Raw genomic sequence first — 23021 nt, 5'->3', positions numbered from 1 at the left:
GAAAAAACTCGAGTTTCTACCCCAAATCCATGTTGTTGTTGTCTTCAGTCCTGAGACTGGTTTGATGCAGCTCTCTATGCTACTCTATCCTGTGCAAGCTTCTTCATCTCTCAGTACTTACTGCAGCCTACATCCTTCTGAATCTGCTTAGTGTATTCATTTCCTGGTCTCCCTCTACGATTTTTACCCTCCACACTGCCCTCCAATGCTAAATTTGTGATCCCTTGATGCCTCAGAATATGTCCTACCAACGTGTCCCTTCTTCCAGTCAAGTTGTGCCACAAACTCCTCTTCTCCCCAATTCAATTCAATACCTCCTCATTAGTTATGTGATCTACCCATCTAATCTTCAGCATTCTTCTGTAGCACCACATTTCGAAAGCTTCTATTCTCTTCCTGTCCAAACTATTTATCGTCCGTTTCACTTCCATACATGGCCACACTCCATACAAATACCTTCATAAATGACTTCCTGACACTTAAATCTATATTCGATGTTAACTAATTTCTCTTGTTCAGAAACACTTTCCTTGCCATTGCCAGTCTACATTTTATATCCTCTCTACTTCAACCATCATCAGTTAATTTGCTCCCCAAATAGCAAAACTCCTTTTCTACTTTAAGTGTCCCACTTTCTAATCTAATTCCCTCAGCATCACCCGACTTAATTCGACTACATTCCATTATCCTCGTTTTGCTTTTGTTGATGTTCGTCTTATATCCTCTTTTCAAGACACTGTCCATTCCGTTCCACTGCTCTTCGAAGACCTTTGCTGTCTCTGACAGAATTACAATGTCATCGGCGAACCTCAACGTTTTTATTTCTTCTCCAAGGACTTTAATACCTACTCCAAATTTTTCTTTCGTTTCCTTTACTGTTTGCTCAATATACAGATTGAAAAGCATCGGGGAGAGGCTATAACCCTGTCTCACTCCCTTCCCAACCACTGCTTCTCTTTCATGTCCCTCGACTCTTATAACTGCCATCTGATTTCTGTACAAATTGTAAATAGCCTTTCGCTCCCTGTATTTTACCCCTGCCACCTTTAGAATTTGAAAAAGAGTATTCCAGTAAACATTGTCAAAAGCTTTCTCTAAGTCTACAAATGCTAGAAATGTAGGTTTGCCTTTCCTTAATCTATTTTCTAAGATAAGTCGTAGGGTCAGTATTGCCTCATGTGTTCCAACATTTCTGCGGAATCCAAACTGATCTTCCCTGAGGTCGGCTTCTACCAGTTTTTCCATTCGTTTGTAAAGAATTTGCATTAGTATTTTGCAGCTGTGACTTATTAAACTGATACTTCGGTAATTTTCACACCTGTCAACACCTGCTTTCTTTGGGATTGGAATTATTATATTCTTCTTGAAGTCTGAGGGTATTTCACCTGTCTAATACATCTTGCTCACCAGATGGTAGAGTTTTGTCAGGACTGGCTCTCCCAAGGCCATCAGTAGTTCTAATGGAATGTTGTCTACTCCCGGGGCCTTGTTTCGACTCAGGTCTTTCAGTGCTCTATCAAACTCTTCACGCAGTATCGTATCTCCCATTTCATCTTCATCTACATCCTCTTCCATTTCCATAATATTGTCCTCAAATACAATGCCCTTGTACAGACCCTCTATATACTCCTTCCACCTTTCTGCTTTCCCTTCTTTGCTTAGAACTGGGTTTCCATCTGAGCTCTTGATATTCATACAAGTGGCTCTCTTTTCTCCAAAGGTCTCTTTAATTTTCCTGTAGGCAGTATCTATCTTACCCCTAGTGAGATAAACCTCTACATCCTTACATTTGTCCTCTAACCATCCCTGCTTAGCCATTTTGCACTTCCTGTCGATCTCATTTTTGAGACGTTTGTATTTCCTTTTGACTGCTTCATTTACTGCATTTTTATATTTTCTCCTTTCCTCAGTTAAATTCAATATTTCTCCTGTTACCCAAGGATTTCTACTAGCCCTCGTCTTTTTACCTACTTGGTCCTCTGCTGCCTTCACTACTTCATCCCTCAAAGCTACCCATTCTTCTTCTACTGTACTTCTTTCCCCCATTCCTGTCAATTGTTCCCTTATGCTCTCCCTGAAACTCTGTACAACCTCTGGTTTAGTCAGTTTATCTCCTTAAATTCCCACCTTTTTGCAGTTTCTTCAGTTTTAATCTACAGTTCATAACCAATAGATTGTGCTCAGAGTCCACATCTGCCCCTGGAAATTTCTTACAATTTAAAACCTGGTTCCTAAATCTCTGTCTTACCATTATATAATCTATCTTATACCTTCTATTATGTCCACGATTCTTCCATGTATACAACCTTCTTTTATGATTCTTGAACCAAGTGTTAGCTATGATTAAGTTATGCTCTGTGCAAAATTCTACCAGACGACTTCCTCTTTCATTTCTCTCCCCCAATCCATATTCACCCACTATATTTCCTTCTCTCCCTTTTCCAACTCTCGAATTCCAGTCACCCATGACTATTAAATTTTCGTCTCCCTTCACTAGCTGAATAATTTCTTTTATCTCATCATACATTTCATCAATTTCTTCATTGTCTGCAGAGCTAGTTGGCATATAAACTTGTACTACTGTAGTAGGCATGGGCTTCGTGTCTATATTGGCCACAATAATGCATTCACTATGCTGTTGGTAGTAGCTTACCCGCACTCCTATTTTTTTATTCATTATTAAACCAATTCCTGCATTACCCCTATTTGATTTTGTATTTATAACCCTGTATTCACCTGACCAGAAGTCTTGTTCCTCCTGCCACTGAACTTCACTAATTCCCACTATATCTAACTTTAACCTATACATTTCCCTTTTTAAATTTTCTAACCTACATGCCCGAATAAGGGATCTGACATTCCATTCTCCGATCCGTAGAATGCCAGTTTTCTTTCTCTTGATAACGACGTCCTCTTGAGTAGTCCCCACCCAGAGATCCAAATGGGGGACTATTTTACCTCCGGAATATTTTACCCAAGAGGACACCATCATCATTTAACCATACAGTAAAGCTGCATGCCCTCGGGAAAAATTACAGCTGTCGTTTCCCCTTGCTTTCAGCCGTTCGCAGTACCAGCACAGCAAGGCTGTTTTGGTTAGTGTTGCAAGGCCAGATCAGTCAATCATCCAGACTGTTGCCCCTGCAACTACTGAAAAGGCTGCTGCTCCTCTTCAGGAACCACACGTTTGTCTGGCCTCTCAACAGATACCCCTCCGTTGTGGTTGAACTTACGGTATAGCTATCTGTGGTTGCACCTATGGTATGGCCATCTGTATCACTGAGGCACGCAAGCCTCCCCACCAACGGCAAGGTCCATGGTTCATGGGGGGGAGGGGGGGGGGCGGTGTCCCAAATCCATATGGAGTATATACTAATTGAGGTTATGTATATCATTGTAGACTGGAAGGGATAGTGTTTGTCATGAAGAACATTGAAGAAAAAAAACATAATGACATGTGAGTTTAAGAATTTGAAGATACTTGAAGGTATCTATATAGGAGATCTGTTTATCACTGAATTGTCCAAAGGCATTTATTGTGTAAGGTAGCTTGGAAGTGAAAGTACACGAGTGTTTTTTCCTGTAGGTTAAGACAATGAGAGATATATTTTAGAGCAAAGTTTTTGCTATTTTTTTTTCAAAGTTTTGACAGATGTAGATCATTATACTTTCTTCATAGTCATGTGATATGGGAATAAATAAGTAACTGAACAAATCGCAACTAATAAAGATGATAATGAAATTCTTGTTTCCCACTGGACATTACAGCTAATCTTTCATTTCTACACTGGTATTTCAGTCTAAATGTCAAACATTCATTAAAATAATAAAAGTTTAGGTCCTCTTCATGTTTTTAAAATAAATCATAAATTAAAACCAAAGACATGTTATGTCTATTATAACATCAAATTTCACCTTTTTTAAACTCGATGTCCATTTTCTTACAAATGACTGGTTAAGACAATTTGTCCTTGAGAGCCACAGACTGTGGTCATGTGTGTGTGTTTGTGTGTGTGTGTGTGTGTGTGTGTGTGTGTGTGTGTGTGTGTGTGTGTCTGTGTGTGTGTGTGTGAATAGTGGCCGGCAGGTATGGCCGAGCAGTTCTAGGCGCTTCAGTCTGGAACCGAGCAACCACTATGGTCGCAGATGCGAATCCTGCCTCGGGCATGGATGTGTGTGATGTCCTTAGGTTAGTTAGGTTTAAGTAGTTCTAAGTTCTAGGGGACTGATGACCTACACTGTTAAGTCCCATAGTGTTATGTCCCATAGTGCTCAAAGCCATTTGAACCATTTGTGGGAATAGTGTTTGCGTGAATGTGTGTGAATGTTGTCCAGTTCTGATGAAGGTTTTTCTGGACAAAAGATTACTTATTTGACAGTTTTTTGTTGTGCTTATCTGCAACTCAAAATCTCCACTATATGGTGGGTAGCAATCTATTATTTTCATAATATTGTCATTACGTCAAGAATTCACAATTTATAAAATTATTATTTAGTGAATTAAACAACATTTATAGAAGTATATCTACATTTTCTGTTTTTGAATACATGGTGGCTAACAAGTGTATTTCTTCAATAAACTGTGTACCTCTTATCAAGTGTGTATGAGTTGTGCTCGCATGAATGTGTGTGTGTGTGTGTGTGTGTGTGTGTGTGTGTGTGTGTGTGTGTGTATGTGTGTGTGTGTGTGCGTGTGCGTGTTTGTGTGTGTGTGTGTGTGCGTGTGCGTGTGTGTATGTGTGTGTGTGAGTGAGTGTGTGAGCGAGTGTGTGTGTGTGTGTGTGTGTGTGTGTGTGTGTGTGTGTGTGAGTGAGTGAGTCTGTGTGTGTGTGTGTGTGTGTGTGTGTGTGTGTGTGTGTGTGTGTGTTGTATAATTCAGAAAAAGGCTTTTTTGCCAAAATCTCACATTTAGCAGTCTTTTTGTTGTGCCCATCTGCGACTCAGCCTCTCTAGACGGTGAGTAGAAATCTATCCTTTTCATAAAATTGTCTATCAAAGAGATTTTAGAATATGGCTTCACACTCTGAATTTTGGAAAAATACACAAGCTGCTAATGAGAATTATTTTTATATTTAGTGTTTATTTTTATATTTAGAAAGCTATTATTATCAGAAAGCAAAACAGAAAATTTTCATCAATATGTCAACATTCTTTAATGCCTATTGGCTTGATGAAGTATACTAAGAAGAAAGCAAGATCAACTTTTTTAAATCTAATATTATGTGCTCTACTCATCTACTTTTACTTTTGAGAAGTCCTAACACTATGAAATTTCATGCATTTTGGTTAATTTCACATAAATTTCTAAGAAGTGTAATAATTTTTCCTCATATAAAAGTAAACTTAGTTGTAATTATATGATTTTTGGTGACTACCAACAGTGGATTGACTATCAAAGGTGTGTGTACTGCTGTGAAACTCAGAGATATCATCTCTGACACAAGCCTCAGGTGACACACCACATCCTCTGCCTACCTCATCTGCTACTCTACCCTGTTCCATGGTAGCACATTCCTGCAGGCAGATGCTCCAGTTGCAGAAAGAGAACCCAAAAATATGGTTTGCCTTGGTGGACAACTTCTTGGACATTCATGGAATAATTAACGAAGATGTTCATTTTATTTGACTTATCAGCCATCTCCGTGATCATGCAGATGTTATTAGTTATTTGCTTCTTAACCCATCTACGCAACCTAAACACATCACACTGGGTTCTTCTTACTGAATGCCTGTTGTGCCTTCTGCAGAGGTGATAGATCACATCATCCATGAGGTACAGTTTTGAGACATAACACCTCCACACCTGCGTAAGAACATTTGAGTGCATGTTCGTTTGGACAACATGCCTGATGTCACCTTTTGGGTACTGTGGCTTATCAAACTTCCAGCTGACCTACAACTGGTGGCTCACTTGTCATCCACCACCAACAGCTTTTCCCTATGGCTGGCTCATTGCCTTTGCTCCAAAGTTGGTAACAACTCTCCTGCTTCCTGCCCGTCACCTCTGTACCTGGCTGGTAAAGGTCATGCGTGACCTGCTGCAGCTCAACAAGTTACCTCTCTGCTACCTGGTGGATTGCTGCTGGCATCTCCTGCTTCCCCCTCCATCCTCCTGGCTGACCTGAAATGCAGCTTGTCTGAAGGTACACACCACAGTCCACTCTGGATCCTGCAAATCCCATGTGCTGGTACCATGTGACATATCACGACAGTGGCAGACTCAATGTCTCAGACTCCACCAGCAACCTGACATTTCTGGTTGACACTGGAGCAGATGCCAGTGTCATTCCCCCTCGTGAACTCCTTTGAGACTTTTCCCTATGATGTTAGTTCTTCATGCTGCCAAAAACTTTGCCATTATTGTCCATAATGCTGCTGACCTCCAGCTCTAGTTTAGGCCGGAGCTACAATTCCTTTAGTTCTTCTGTTTTGTTAATGTGGATAGCCTGGTCCTTGAAATCAAGTTCCATAAACATTTTGGTCTCTCTCCCAACCTGCATTTGGTCACCTTACTCCATATGCAACCAGCACACATTTTCCTGGCTCCTTCACCTCCCCCACTCCCCCCCCCCCCCTACCACCACCACTTTGAATGCTCCTGTTACACAGCTAACCTTGTCAACTCACTAGCTGAGCTTGCAACTCAGTGCTGTGAGATTGACATCCTCTGTTTCAACAACATCCTACATCAGATGGTGTCCAATCTGTCAGCCAACATGACAGATGCTCTTTGCATGGTCAACAACCTCATTGTTTCGATGCTGTTTCGTGTTTCCATGCCCGCCACTCCCTCTCTCCCAACCATGCTTCATACCACTCAGGTCAGTGACACACAAACTGTCAATGTTTTGTGTGATCAGGCACTTCCATCTCATGTAAATATGCTTGGTCCCCCCACATACTCAAACTGCAATCATAAATGGTATCTGTGATAGGTTATCAATTACAGAAGACTGTCTGGCCCATTACAAGGCCCAACACCTAAATTCTAAGAAGCTTCATCATGTGAAACAATGCCGGAATCATGCGTCTGTCAAATAGCAACTGATTGTCATCCATTCACCTAGTTCCTAAGAAAGATTGTGCTGGTCATGCAAGCTCAACTCTTGAACAGTTATGTACTACTAACCTATTCCTCACATTCAAGACTTTGCTCAACCATTCATTGGCACAGGATTTTTAGTGTGATTGACAGTGACAAAATGTATCATCATTTAGTATCATAGATCGATACCACCCTCACTGGCATCTCACAGTTGGTAACAGAAATGCACATTTCCAGCAGATACTGGTAGTGGTCGCAAGGGTCCATGTGGATCCAATGATACTAACCTGCTCAGCCACACTTTCAGTGGCTCCAACTACGAGTACCCTCTGCTACCGTGATATAGGATGGCTGGCAGCAGCAACACGGCCCAGTCTCAGTCACATCCTTCTGTCTTACTTACCAAGTTGACAGTTTGCTTGTGCATTTGTAGCAGAAGTATCACTCTGCATGCCACTCTTCAGTTTGCTTCTTGTAGTAGCTTCAGTTTATTACTGTGCTCCTTTGTAATGTTTCTTTGCAAGGCTTGTAAAAAGCTACAAGTTAAGTAAAACTTCTATTTACAGTGTTTACATGTTCACTAATAATTTCTGCTCCTGTCCAGTTTTCCTACCATGACAGCTGCTGCACCACTCTGAAGCCCAACTCTCCTTACCATTGTGTACAAAGTAGTACACAATACATCAGATCCCTATATACAAAGATGACATACAATAAACAGCTATCATTATGCCATTAGGCTTGTTTGAATGCTCCTTTATACCATGTTATCCCAAGAAAGCTGCTCAGATGTGGCAATGATTTACTGACTCTGTACCGTTTTCCATACCTTTTTGCTATTCCTACCTTGATAACATTCTCATCTAGTCCACCATTGCCGAGAAGAACAAGCAACACTTAATGCATGTCTTTAAAGGCCTCCCCAACCATGTTGTGGAGATTGACCACAACAAATCATGATTGTGACACAGTAGTGTTAACTTCCTTGGTCACACCATCACCACTGAGGGAAACCATCTGACATCAGGCTGTGTTGCATTTATCAATCATCATCAGAGACCTACTGCATTCTGCAATGATTACTCAAAACGCTAAATTTTTTATGGTCCCATATACCTCAAGCTGCCTCTCTCCAAGTCTCATTGATGGATGCCTCGGCAGGCAAGAACACTTCTGAGGTGTGCAAAGTGAAATGGTTCAACAAAATGATCTGCCCATTTGATGCTCTCAAGAGTGCCCTCACGAATGCCATTACACTCAGGCATACACTTACTGATGCTAGCATCTCTGTCATGACCAACACAAGTGAATCATTGACTGGTACCATTCTTCAGCAGCATGTTGGCAATACAACCAACCTCTCCATTTTTTCTCAAAGAAACTCTCCCCTTCCCAACACAACTGGTCAGGGTTCGATGGGGAATGTCTCGTGATCTATGAGGCTGTGTGATATTTCTGTGAGGACATTGAAGGACAGGAAGTCACAATCTACACCACTCACAAATTGCTCAAAGATGCACTCTGCAAACCTGCCAATGATTTTCCCTACTGATGTTTCCATCTTATGGACTTTATTAGTCAATTAAACAGAAATGTCCACTACATCAGGGGGGGGGGGGGGTGATAATATTGTCACAGATTACATGCCATGTGAGCATGCCACATCTTCTACCTTGGACTTGAATGTATTAGCGTTGCTGGGCGCAGAAGACTTGCACATTCAAAATTTGCAACAAGGCACCACTTTCCATTGGCAGTGGAATCCCAATGTCTTCCTGGTTCTTCATGTCCAGTGCTGTGCAATACCTCTACAGGCATTCTCTGCTCTTTGGTCATGGCCTCCCTCTAAGATAAGGTTTTTTGGACATTTGAGACCTGGAACACCCAGGAATTAAGGCTACCACATGCCTCATGAAAGAATGATTCATCTGGCCTGGAGTAAAAAATACCTATTGCTCTTGGACACACATCTGCTCACCTTGACAGCACAGCAAGGTTGGTTGTCACGCTCAACTCTCTCTAGGACAATTCAGACTACTGAAAGGATGGTTCTGTCACATACACCTTGACCTTGTGGATCCCTTGGAACGTTTTAGGTACATACTATCATTCATTGTTCGTACAAGTAGGTGGGTGGTGGCTGTTCCCCTCTCAGAATATCTACCGTATTTACTCGAATCTAAGCCGCACTTTTTTTCCGGTTTTCGTAATCCAAAAAACCGCCTGCAGCTTAGAATCGAGTGCAAAGCAAGCGGAAGTTATGAAAAATTTTGGTACGTGCCGCCGCAACTAACTTCTGCCGTCGAATATATGCATTATGTAGCGCTACGCAGGCATGCTTTGTAGGCACAAAGATAAATACTGGCACCAAAACTCTGCGTCAGTAAATAAATTAAAAAAAAAAGTGGAAGACGAGCTTTTTTTCTCCGCCGCGAGTTTCGACCACTGCATTTTCATACATTATCCAACAAAGTAAATACAAATTCCGTATTGTTCATCTTCAAATGTAGCACAATTTCAAAGTACTACGAAAATCTGACTGGCAAGACTGTTTGGGATGTTTGTCAATATGGCCTACTCTACGTTCTGAATTTTTTCCTATCTGTGAGAAGAGATGGTTGCTAATAGGAACCTGATGAAATTTGAGTCACATGCAGTATTCTCTTCACCGTAAGAATAATAGGAATATAAACATTTTGCCATGTATTCTTTCGTGTTTGCTGCTATCTCATTTAAATCCTGCCTGCCTAATAAACTACGAAACTAGAGTGAGACAACAGCAAACAAGGAAGAATATACGTATCTTGTCATGTTTATATTCGTATTATTTTATGCCTAATAGTGATACAGTCAGAAATGAAGCACGGCAAGTGACTAGATTTTTAAATCTAAGATGACTCTAATTTCTGTGCAGAATTTGATGTAATAAAGAAGCGGCCGCAAAGATTTTCAAACGGAGAAAAATGTTCGCCTAACTCTCGTTCAGAACTTGTTCTATCATACGCAGTCTATTATTTTATTCTTGTTGATCATTATCAAAGAAAGCAGCAGTGTAAGTAACAACAAATAGCAGTCTCTTGCCATTGTTTCGCTAATGAGACGATTCCTCTCTTTTTTTTTTTAATTATACGCGGCTGTAGCGCGCACAAAAGCAAGCCATGCCGCGAGCCGCGACAGGCCGTAAACAAACACGCACTATCAGAATGCGACAAACAATGCATGACACAGTGCAGTAATGCATTTTCAGCTTAAGAGTGACGCAAACACCTATAACAAAGAAAACGGCACTTATCAGATCAAACCAAAATAAGCAATCGATTCAAACCAAACGAAGCACATGAAAAAGGAAGGGTACCCGTATAAATACGGACGGAGCGCCTTGATGCATAACAATGGCTACGTGGTAAAGCTTAACTGCTAAGCTTACGACTCGAACCAAACTACTGTAGCTGTATCGTCATTCATTCGACCTAAATTGTGTCTCATATTACAATGGACCAACTTTGTTTCGATTTAGAGGTGCGGCCTAAAACTTTTCTCTCCCCTTGAATTTCGAGTCTCAAATTTCAGGTGCGGCTTAGATTCGGGAATTTCCAGGTGCGGCTTAGATTCGAGTGCGGCTTAGATTCGAGTAAATACGGTACCGGTTCAGTTGCACGAGCCCTTATCATTACATGGCTCTTCTGCTTCAGCTGTCCCTCTCAACAGGGATGCTTATTTTATTGAACAAAATCCAGTACACTTTCAGCTGATTTGGTTTTAGAGGCACTTCATTTACATTTAATTAAATATAAATTATTATTCTGTATTTTGAAAAGGTTTTATTATTACTGTTATTATTATATCATACTTGCCAAGTACATTAAGCCTGTAATTTACTGTCACCAACACTACATTGCGGTCCATTATGTAGTGTGGTCCATACCAGTCACCACCTCCAAACATGAACGCACCTGGGTGGAAAAAGATAACTACATCCAATTTTGGATGTATAGAATTTACCGATGGCAGCTGAAACAAGAAATTTTTTACTGACTTATAATATGAAATACAAATTTTGCTCAGTTTTACTGCTTCAGATGGCACAACAAATATAATATATTCATTTGAATAGCCAACTGTAAAACAAAAAGGAGAGTTACTTAATGTAAAAAAAAAAAAAAAAGACTCAAGTCCTACAAGTTAGCAAATATTGTGCTGAACAACTCTTTGAATTACATGATATGGTAGTGGGTCTGTAAACATGCAAATTTATAGTACTGAACATTAACAGGCCATCAGTGGAAAATATACTTACTTTCAGCAGCTAATTGGAGAGAGTATTAATAAGTTCCTGCCAACTTAACTAGAGATTAATTGTGAGGTCTTGTATCTTTATTTTCTGTCAGACTGTACTAATCTAGCATACCTAAAGTTGTCAATGTATGCCTATGGATTGTTTCCCACAGAAATGTTACAAACAAGGTTTGCATGTCATACTGCAGCAGCCACTGTCATCTTGTTTTTAGATGCAAGGACCTTCAGAGATTTAGATATAAAATAAGTAAATGATTTATCTGGGAATGAATACAACATATTGATTAGTTATGCTCAGATCATAAAATAAAAATGCTATACAAGAGAATCATGAAACAAAATGATGGTATGCCATTTTTGGCCAGGAGGCCCCATCTGGGGCCATTCAGCCACCTGCTTCAAGTCTTTCTATTTGACACTACTTCGGCAACTTGCGCATCAATGGTGATGAAATGATGATGAGTACAACACAATAGCCAATTCCCAAGCAGATGTATCTAACCCAGCAGTGAATCAAACCAATGTTTGCAGCATTGCAGTCGGCTGCACTGACTAGTCGTCGAAAGGAGGGAGGGACAGAGATGCATAACCACTGGGAATATTCTCTCAAATGTTTCCTAATGAATCAGAATCTGAATTTTTACTGTCTCATGACATACAAAGTTAAATCATTGATTTAATGTACAGGGGCCTTGTGAACACTGCAATTACAATTTCAATGCATCACAGAAACAACACATAACAATAGCACTAAAATAAAAAACATAATTATTGCAGTCATTTATCTGACATAAAACTGCTAAGTTTAATTAACAACCATTTGCTTTCTTGTTCAGATTTTCATATTATCAATCCAAAATTCTTCCAAAGACCTATTGCATTCCTGTGCTAACAATTTTGTACCTTTTGTTTCAGTTACCCTAGCTACATGCTGCGAATTTGTTTATTTTTTAGAATATTGTAAATTTTCATGTCCATATGTTCTGGGGTTTGTACATACAGCATTAATCTATGAGTGGGAAACATGATATTCCCCTTGTTCCTAGTGCTACATTGATGTTTAAAATTATTATCTATGAATAAGTTGCCATTGGTGGGGAGGCTTGCATGCCTCAGCAATACAGATGGGAGTACCATAGGTGCAACCACAATGGAGGGGTATCTGTTGAGAGGCCAGACAAATGTGTGGTTCCTGAAGAGGGACAGCAGCCTTTTCAGTAGTTGCAGGGGCAACAGTCTGGATGATTGACTGATCTGGCCTTGTAACACTAATCAAAACGGCCTTGCTGTGCTGGTACTGCGAACGGCTGAAAGCAAGGAGAAACTGCAGCTGTAATTTTTCCCGAGGGCATGCAGCTTTACTGTATGGTTGAATGATGATGGCATTCTCTTGGGTAAAATATTCTGGAGGTAAAATAGTCCCCCATTCAGATCTCCGGGTGGGGACTACTCAAGACGACGACGTTATCAGGAGAAAGAAAACTGGCATTCTACGGATCAGAGAATGGAATGTCAGATCCCTTAATCGGGCAGGTAGGTTAGACAATTTAAAAAGGGAAATGGATAGGTTAAAGTTAGATATAGTGAGAATTAGTGACGTTTGGGGGCAGGAGGAACGAGACTTTTGGTCAGGTGAATACAGGGTTATAAATACAAAGTCTAATAGGGGTAATGCAGGAATTCGTTTAATAATGAATAAAAAAATAGGAGTGTGGGTAAGCTATTACAAACAGCATAGTGAATGCATTATTGTGGCCAAGATAGACATGAAGCCCATGCCTACTACAGTAGTACAAGTTTATATGCCAACTAGCTCTGCAGATGATGAAAAATTGATGAAATGTATGATGAGATAAATGAAATTATTCAGGTAGTGAAGGGAGACGAAAATTTAATAGTCATGGGTGACTGGAATTCGAGAGTTGGAAAAGGGAGAGAAGGAAACATAGTGGGTGAGTATGGATTGGGGGTAAAAAATGAAAGAGGAAGCCATCTGGTAGAATTTTGCACAGACCATAACTTAATCATAGCTAACACTTGGTTCAAGAATCATAAAAGAAGGTTGTGTACATGGAAGAATCCTGGAGATACTAGAAGGTATAAGATAGTTTATACACTCCTGGAAATTGAAATAAGAACACCGTGAATTCATTGTCCCAGGAAGGGGAAACTTTATTGACACATTCCTGGGGTCAGATACATCACATGATCACACTGACAGAACCACAGGCACATAGACACAGGCAACAGAGCATGCACAATGTCGGCACTAGTACAGTGTACTGTGGAGACCAGGCTGCTATTCTCCCATGGAGACGATTATAGAGATGCTGGATGTAGTCCTGTGGAACGGCTTGCCATGCCATTTCCACCTGGTGCCTCAGTTGGACCAGCGTTCGTGCTGGACGTGCAGACCGCGTGAGACGACGCTTCATCCAGTCCCAAACATGCTCAATGGGGGACAGATCCAGAGATCTTGCTGGCCAGGGTAGTTGACTTACACCTTCTAGAGCACGTTGGATGGCACGGGATACATGCGGACGTGCATTGTCCTGTTGGAACAGCAAGTTCCCTTGCCGGTCTAGGAATGGTAGAACGATGGATTCGATGACGGTTTGGATGTACCGTGCACTATTCAGTGTCCCCTCGACGATCACCAGTGGTGTACGGCCAGTGTAGGAGATCGCTCCCCACACCATGATGCTGGGTGTTGGCCCTGTGTGCCTCGGTCGTATGCAGTCCTGATTGTGGCGCTCACCTGCACGGCGCCAAACACACATACGACCATCATTGGCACCAAGGCAGAAGCGACTCTCATCGCTGAAGACGACACGTCTCCATTCGTCCCTCCATTCACACCTGTCGCGACACCACTGGAGGCGGGCTGCACGATGTTGGGGCGTGAGCGGAAGACGGCCTAACGGTGTGCGGGACCGTATCCCAGCTTCATGGAGACGGTTGCGAATGGTCCTCGCCGATACCCCAGGAGCAACAGTGTCCCTAATTTGCTGGGAAGTGGCGGTGCGGTCCCCTACGGCACTGCGTAGGATCCTACGGTCTTGGCGTGCATCCGTGAGTCGCTGCGGTCCGGTCCCAGGTCGACGGGCACGTGCACTTTCCGCCGACCACTGGCGACAACATCGATGTACTGTGGAGACCTCACGCCCCACGTTTTGAGCAATTCGGCAGTACGTCCACCCGGTCTCCCGCATGCCCACTATACGCCCTCGCTCAAAGTCCATCAACTGCACATACGGTTCACGTCCACGCTGTCGCGGCATGCTACCAGTGTTAAAGACTGTGATGGAGCTCCGTATGCCACGGCAAACTGGCTGACACTGACGGCGGCGGTGCACAAATGCTGCGCACCTAGCACCATTTGACGGCCAACACCGCGGTTCCTGGTGTGTCCGCTGTGCTGTGCGTGTGATCATTGCTTGTACAGCCCTCTCGCAGTGTCCGGAGCAAGTATGGTAGGTCTGACACACTGGTGTCAATGTGTTCTTTTTTCCATTTCCAGGAGTGTATAATGGTAAGACAGAGATTTAGGAACCAGATTTTAAATTGTAATAAATTTCCAGGGGCAGATGTGGACTCTGACCACAATCTATTGGTTATGAACTGTAGATTAAAACTGAAGAAACTGCAAAAAGATGGGAATTTAAGGAGATGAGAGCTGGATAAAGTAACTAAACCAGAGGTTGTACAGAGTTTCAGGGAGAGCATAAGGGAACAATTGACAGGAATAGGGGAAAGAAATACAGTAGAAGAAGAATGGGTAGCTTTGAGGGATGAAGTAGTGAAGGCAGCAGAGGACCAAGTAGGTAACATTCGGGAGGACGACGGTTCAATCCCGCGTCCGGCCATCCTGATTTAGGTTTTCCGTGATTTCCCTAAATCACTCCAGGCCAATGCCGGGATGGTTCCTCTGAAAGGGCACGGCCGACTTCCTTCCCCATCCTTCCCTAATCCGATGAGACCGATGACCACGCTGTCTGGTCTCCTTCCCCAAACCAACCAACCAAGTAGGTAAAAAGACGAGGGCTAGTAGAAATCCTTGGGTAACGGGAGAAATATTGAATTTAACTGATGAAAGGAGAAAATATAAAAACACAGTAAATGAAGCAGGCAAAAAGAAATACACATGTGTCAAAAATGAGATTGACAGGAGGTGCAAAATGGCTAAGCAGGGATGGCTAGAGGACAAATGTAAGGATGTAGAGGTTTATCTCACTAGGAGTAAGATAGATACTGCCTACAGGAAAATTAAAGATACCTTTGGAGAAAAGAGAGCCACTTGTATGAATGTCAAGAGCTCAGATGGAAACCCAGTTCTAAGCAAACATGGGAAAGCAGAAATGTGGAAGGACTATATAGAGGATCTATACAAAGGCGATGTACTTGAGGACAATATTATGCAAATGGAAGAGAATGTAGATGAAGATGAAATGGAAGATACGATACTGCATGAAGAGTTTGACAGAGCACTGAAAGACCTGAGTCAAAACAAGGCCCTGGGAGTAGACAACATTCCATTAGAACTACTGATGGCCTTGGGAGAGCTAGTCCTGACAAAACTATACCATCTGGTGAGCAAGATGTATGAGACAGGCGAAATACTCTCAGACTGCAAGAAGAACATAATAATTCCAATCCCAAAGAAAGCAGGTGTTGACAGATGTGAAAATTACCGAAGTATCAGTTTAATAAGTCACAGCTGCAAAATACTAATGCAAATTCTTTACAGACAAATGGAAAAACTGGTAGAAGCTGACCTCGGGGAAGATCAGTTTGGATTCCATAGAAATGGTGGAACACTTATCTTAGAAAATAGATTAAGGAAAGGCCAACCTACATTTCTAGCATTTGTAGACTTAGAGAAAGCTTTTAACAATATTTACTGGAATACTCTCTTTCAAATTCTAAAGGTGGCAGGGGTAAAATACAGGGAGCGAAAGGCTATTTACAATTTGTACAGAAACCGGATGGCAGTTATAAGAGTCGAGGGACATGAAAGGGAAGCAGTGGTTGGGAAGGGAGTGAGACAGGGTTGTAGCCTTTCCCCAATGTTATTCAATCTGTATATTGAGCAAGCAGTGATGGAAACAAAAGAAAAATTCGGAGTAGGTATTAAAATCCATGGAGAAGAAATAAAAACTTTGAGGGTTGCCGATGACATTGTAATTCTGTCAGAGACAGCAAAGGACTTGGAAGAGCAGTTGAACGGAATGGATAGTGTCTTGAAGGGAGGATATAAGATGAACATCAACAAAAGCAAAATGAGGGTAATGGAATGTAATTGAATTAATTCGGGTGATGCTAAGGGAATTAGATTAGGAAATGAAACACTTAAAGTAGTAAAGGAGTTTTGCTATTTGGGGAGCAAAATAACTGATGATGGTCGAAGTAGAGAGGATATAAAATGTAGACTGGCAATGGCAAGTAAAGCGTTTCTGAACAAGAGAAATTTGTTAACATCGAGTATTGATTAAAGTGTCAGGAAGTCGTTTCTGAAAGTATTTGTATGGAGTGTAGCCATGTATGGATGTGAAACATGGATGATAAATAGTTTGGACAAGAAGAGAACAGAAGCTTTCGAAATGTGGTGCTACAGAAGAAGGCTGAAGGTTAAATGGGTAGATCACATAACTAATGAGGAGGTACTGAAGAGGATTGGGGAGAAGAGAAGTTTGTGGCACAACTTGACTAGAAGAAGGGATCGGTTGGTAGGACATTTTCTGAGGCATCAAGGGATCACCCATTTAGTATTGGAGGGCAGCGTGGAGGGTAAAAATCGTAGAGGGAGACTAAGAGATGAATACACTAAGCAGATTCAGAAGGATGTAGGCTGCAGTAGGTACTGGATAGGGTAGCATGGAGTGCTGCATCAAACCTGTCTCAGGACTGAAGATCACAACAACAACAATCATTTTGCTTGTGTTACCCCAAAAAATAAGGCCATACCTTACAACCAACTCAAATAAGCTGTGGTAAACTACTTTTCTTGCCTCTGTACTAGTTGAATATGACAGAATCTTCATTGCACAGGTCGACTGCTTGATTTATTTGCTAATTGCTTTATATGTGAAGTCCTGGATCAATTTTGGTCCAGAGGAATTCCTAAAAACTTAACACAGCCTGCTTCAGTTCTTGGTTTCTATGATTAATGTGGGTTTCATTTGCCTCAGAAGTTTTAGTTTTAAACAACAGTAAATGTGTTTTTCCAAAATTCAGTTTATGCAGCACGCAATGAGTTGAGTGACCTATCTTTGGACTGCCATCTTTGAGGTAGGTGACAGATAGCACATGGGCCTTCAGTCCTTTGCAAACTTTTGAACTGGAGTGACTGTGTGTTTATGTATAATGATATCAAGCTGATCATTAAAGTGCTTATCTCTACAAGTGGAATCTTAGTGTATTATTTTAAGTCATCATACCTACTTTGACAAATCCATTTAGTTAGTACTAGATTTCTAAGCTATTCAATAGATTTGTGACAGCTGAGGGAATTTGTTCCAAGTCACTGCTTTCAACAAGGACAGAAGTATCATAAACAAATAAAACTGAGTGTGAATTGATGTTGAGGGGAAAGTCATTTAAGAAACCAAACTACTGCACACACACTGTGACCTTGATTACAATAGTATCACCAAGAAGACTGCCACTGTGATATGACATCAGATATTTAGTAGCTGAGTTGGCATGAAAGTCAAAGAAGCTGCAGATAATGGAATTTGTATAGTACTTCAGATCTGGATCCTAGTCAAGCACACAGTTTTCTCATGAATGCATCAATATTAAATTACTTCTATATATATGTATACATTTAAAAATCTTAAAACAAAAGTATACATCATTACTCAAATAATAGTTTACATTATATGTTATACATTAGTAAAGTGAGAAATTCTGCTTTTATTTATTTGCTGAGACCATGTTCAGTGAGCTTTAGGAGTCTTTTGCACACACATCAAACAGTAAAGTATACTGTTGACCATTAAAAAACTTCAGCACTATGGAGATGGCAATATCATATTTCACAGTATTATTTTTGTGGATGTATTCCATAACCACAAAGGTGGCATGCAACAAACATCCAGGTTGACAAAAGTGTACAGTAAGCTTAGAAATTAAAATGATTTGCATTCCTGCTGCACAAAGTAGGTAGGAATAACACCATCAACATTCTGTGTTTGGCAAAAGTTTACATAATGGCTTCTCACTCAGAAATTGCATTTGAATGTTGTTTGTTTGTGGGAAGATAATGTTATGCCTCATGTAAGAAGTAGAATCATCTGCCAGTATACATCAAAGTTCAATAGTGGCAGGATTGTGGGATGTAAAGACTGAGGTTTATCATCCCCCAATACTGCTGCTGGCATTGGTTGGGATGCCCTGACTATCATGCAAATATGGAATTGTTGGGCTCACCATGCAGGTTCTCAAAGGCCCCATGTGATCTGTCAGTATTGCTACCATTCTTGTGGCTTTCCTGGTGCTGCAGCAGAGAGAAGAGCAATAACAGTGGTGTGGTCAACAACAACACGGGATGCATTGTAACAAAGCAGGTACATCCTTTCCATCAGTTGTTACATTTTTCCTCCTCCCAATATCTTCAATAATGTTATTTTATGAAAATGTGCACGGTATCTAAAATTCCAAAGATTTAGCCAGGGCTTAACCAACACAAGTTTATTATGTATTACATTCTTTTGGTTATCAGGAGTTAATGAACCAGCTACTTTGCCTAACACTCACACTAATTAAAAAAAGATAATTAATTTCAAATTTTGTTTTTATTGTTCATATCTAAACTTATACACAATTGCCAATTTCATGATAAAGCAGATGAAGAAGATATAGAAATAAGTAAAACATTTATACACTCACTGATGAAAATATGTGCACCTATTTAATTCCGGGGTAGTGAAAACATTGTTACTGAAACATAATCCCATATTTTGGCAACCTAACCAGCATAATTCAATAAAGATTATCACTGTATCTAAAAGTCCTATTTAAACACAACTTGCCCTCTACTATTGAGTTACTCAGATATATACAGCTTTAATTAAAATTTGTGAAAATCTATGAAAGAACAACAGCTAAAGTCAGGTCTAATTACTGTAAGTCTATATAAAAATCTTGTTGAAAGCCATTTTAAGTCAGTCTACAGTAAGTTGTGAAATGAGTGCAATATGTATCTGAAAATGTGGGATAACATGTTGCAGACAACGTAGTGCAAAGTACAACCCTGAAAATGTAATGAGTTCAATTAGTGATTCAGTGACTGTTTGTTAATGAATGACTGTTAGCTTGCAATTAATTTTATGAACTATGTTGATCTTCTGAAAATATTAACAATATGATTAGAATAGGAGCAGTGTTTACTTCCAATAGTTATTTGTTGTGCACATCATCTTTGTATTGCTATGACCATTAGACTTAAAGGACAGGGTTTTAAGAGTACAAGTCTATGACAGTGTTCCTATACATGTTTGCCACATATGAGCTTTAGTGGCTAGTTATGTTTATGTTAGGTTGCTGCACTCCAACAATATTCAGGATATTAGTGCAGTATATGGATAGCCGTTCATCTGTGTGTAATTTAAACAGATGAGGCACCAGACTAGTGCTAAACGGTACTTTAGTCAACATCTGAGTTCAAGTAAGATGTTGGAACTGCAAACTTCTCATGTGGGCAAAATAATTATTACCCATTTCATAATGACTGAACTCTGACTTTGAGCTCATATTCTGATCACGTTGTATGACGTAAATCAATGTGTTATACCCTGCTGGAATTGTGGAAATGTCTAATTTTATTTGGCGTATGAATATTTTATTTGGAAAGGAGGCAGTGTATTTGATAATATTTAAAAAGAAGCATGCTTTTCCTATCATTTTTTGGTGAGTGTCAAATTTGAGAAGTCGTAAAATTCAGACCGCAATTAGGAGAAAAATGTACAGAAGCTTCATGTCTTGCATCACCAAAAAAGAGTTCTGGCATGTGACAGAAGTTTGTACTGGACAAGTTTACACAGGGAATCATAAAAAGAAAAACCAATGACTTCTATGCAAAAAAGCAGTTTCCAGCAGTGGCAGCCATGGTAAAAGTTGAAGACTGAAGTAGAGGATTTTCCAGATATGAGTGAAACAACAATTTAGGACACTTTTCGAAAATTGGGCTTCAGATACAAAAAGCTTAACAAAAAACCTATGGTGATGGAAAATAGCCAAGTAGCAAGAAAAAGAGATGAGCTCTTGCAGGAAATAAAACACCTATGCAACACTGGATGAACTACTTATTACAACGATGAGAATTGGTCTGGGGCAAATCATTCCAGAAAGTTTGGTTGACAGGAACAAAAAATCACTTATACACCACAAAATGTACACAATTATTGCAAAGGAAGTGTTCATGAGTGGAATGGCTAGAAAGAAGGAATTCAAACATGGTCCAGTTCTGGAAAAAGGACTGTAACGTGCCAAATATGGAACAAAGATGGATTCATGCAAAATGCTGGATTATGTTTTATTGGGCAAAAAGGAGGTGCAGAGTATTATTCTGAAATGAATGCCAGAGACTACAAAGAGTGGTTTAGGAGTGTTCTCAAAAAATTACTAAACAAATATGCGATTGTTTTAGATCAAGCTCCATATCATATGGTATAAATCCAGTATCACAAAATCCATCTATGAAATGGAAGAAGGATTCTATTATTGAATGGATGGAAAGCAATAATGTAGAGCTTCCATCTAATGCTGAACCATATGAGGAATTTACTAAAGCTGGCCTACTAGAACGTGAGCAACTGTACTTCAGGGCACAGGAATACCTTTTGGAAAGTATATTGCAATCAGTGAACAAGGAAATTAAACTTCTGTGTTTGCCTGTAGCTCACCACAAACTGAACGCCATTGAACTTATTTGATCATTTGTCAAGAACAATGTAGTTAAGTAGAACAAGAATTTTAAAACAAATAATACTTTACAGTTGTGTCTCTCTGATCTCGAGAGTGTTACCCAACGTATCTGGAAGAATTCAGTAAGTCATGTAAACAAACCTGTAAACAGTTATGCACAAAGAACCCACTGTCTTGACAAACCAATAGAACCATATCTGATTCAAGTATATGAGTGCAATGGCAGCAGCAAGACCTCAGCCAGCAGCAAAAGCAATTATGATAGGTTTTATTTCAGACATCATTCTTTAATGCAAAATCTATTCAAGCTAATCAAGTTTTCCATCTAATGCTGAAGTGTGCTATCCAAATGTTCATTTATTGTGAGTTGCTTGCATATCAAGCATTTATTTGCAATTTCCCATATTATTTCTCTCTGCTTGTGACAAAAACTGAACACGGCAATACTGTACTGGAATGTGACTATGAAGTTGTTGTTCTTCACTGCTGAATAGGTGCTTATGGCACATTAGAACAGTGGAAGTGCACTGGAGTGAAAACTACACTCCACCACAGCCTCACATATACTGCAGCTATTGATACAATTGCTTTACAGATGCTTAATTAACAAACATGAGGAATATTCATTAGGAAAGGTGTATAATGCACCCAAAAAAAGTTCAAGCTTCACAATAGTACCTTCTCCATCACAATAGCTAAAATGGTAAGCTAAATCACAGCATCTTGTATTTGACACTAGAGTGATGACACAAAATCACAAAATAATGAAAATCCACCTGAACAGAACAAGGCTTTATCATTAAACTGTGCAAAGGAAATTGTTCTATTAATTTCAGTCTGATTTTTATGCATTCTTAGAGTTGACACTCACCAAAAAAGCTATAGAAATTATGGTTTCTCTTGAATATTACCACATATGTCACCCCTATTTCAACTAAGATGTAATATTCATACTTCTTCTTCTTTCGTTTCACCCTCTTTGGGGTACGCTGGATCAGTCATTTCTTCGTGCGTTGTTCCTTTCTTAGGGCCCAGTATTTCTTCATTCTTTCTGATCTTCTTCTCCTCTCTTCTTCCGAGATGAAGGATTTGGACTTTTGTGTGGATTTGTCTTGGAACCTTATGTTTTCATCTTTAGTAATTAATTTAGCAGTTCGATCAATAAGTGAACTTTCTGAAATATTTAATTCCACTAGGTCTTTCTCAGTTTCTTTAAACCAGTTGGGCTTCATTTTTCGGTTACGGAAGAAGTCAAAGATTTGTTTAGTTAATCTGTTGGAATTCATTCTGAGAAGATGACCATAAAAATTTATTCTCCTTTTTCGCATAGAATCTGAAAGTTTTTCAATTTTCTTGTAGAGAGTTTCATTTTTGATGTATATAATCTTATTGTCTTGAAATTTTGGCCCAATGATTTTTCTTAAAAATTTTCTTTCCTTTACCTCAAGTTTCTCTATTTGGTCTTTGAAATTCATGTTAAGTGTTTCTGCTGCATACAGTGCTTCTGGCTTAATCACTGTCTTGTAATGTGTAATTTTGGACCCCCATGAAAGGGATTTTTTGTTGTATGTATTTTTTGTTAGTTGGAAGGCCAATTCAAGTTTATTTTTTCTGGATTCCATTGCTTTGCTTTCCCCAGCATTTCAAGTAATCCATTCTCCGAGATATTTGAATTCTTTTACTATTTCAATCTTCTGTTCTTGAACTTTGAGGTATTTACATGAGTGCTTGATGTTTGTCAATATCTTAGTTT

At 39.9% G+C, this 23021-nt stretch overlaps 1 protein-coding gene across 1 annotated transcript in view; it reads right to left on the bottom strand.

Annotated features, from left to right (window-relative positions):
- The window catches only part of LOC126180959 (esterase FE4-like), a 166063-nt gene that overhangs the window by 86223 nt on the left and 56819 nt on the right, over nt 1-23021 (bottom strand). The window contains exon 5 of the mRNA XM_049924733.1: nt 10900-11056. Within this exon, the coding sequence (XP_049780690.1) occupies nt 10900-11056 (157 nt within the window). The remainder of the gene's footprint in view (nt 1-10899; nt 11057-23021) is intronic.

The sequence above is a fragment of the Schistocerca cancellata genome, chromosome 1, assembly GCF_023864275.1.
Source record: "Schistocerca cancellata isolate TAMUIC-IGC-003103 chromosome 1, iqSchCanc2.1, whole genome shotgun sequence".
In the NCBI taxonomy this organism is placed as follows: domain Eukaryota; kingdom Metazoa; phylum Arthropoda; class Insecta; order Orthoptera; family Acrididae; genus Schistocerca; species Schistocerca cancellata.
This window is presented reverse-complemented; position numbering and strand designations above follow the sequence as displayed.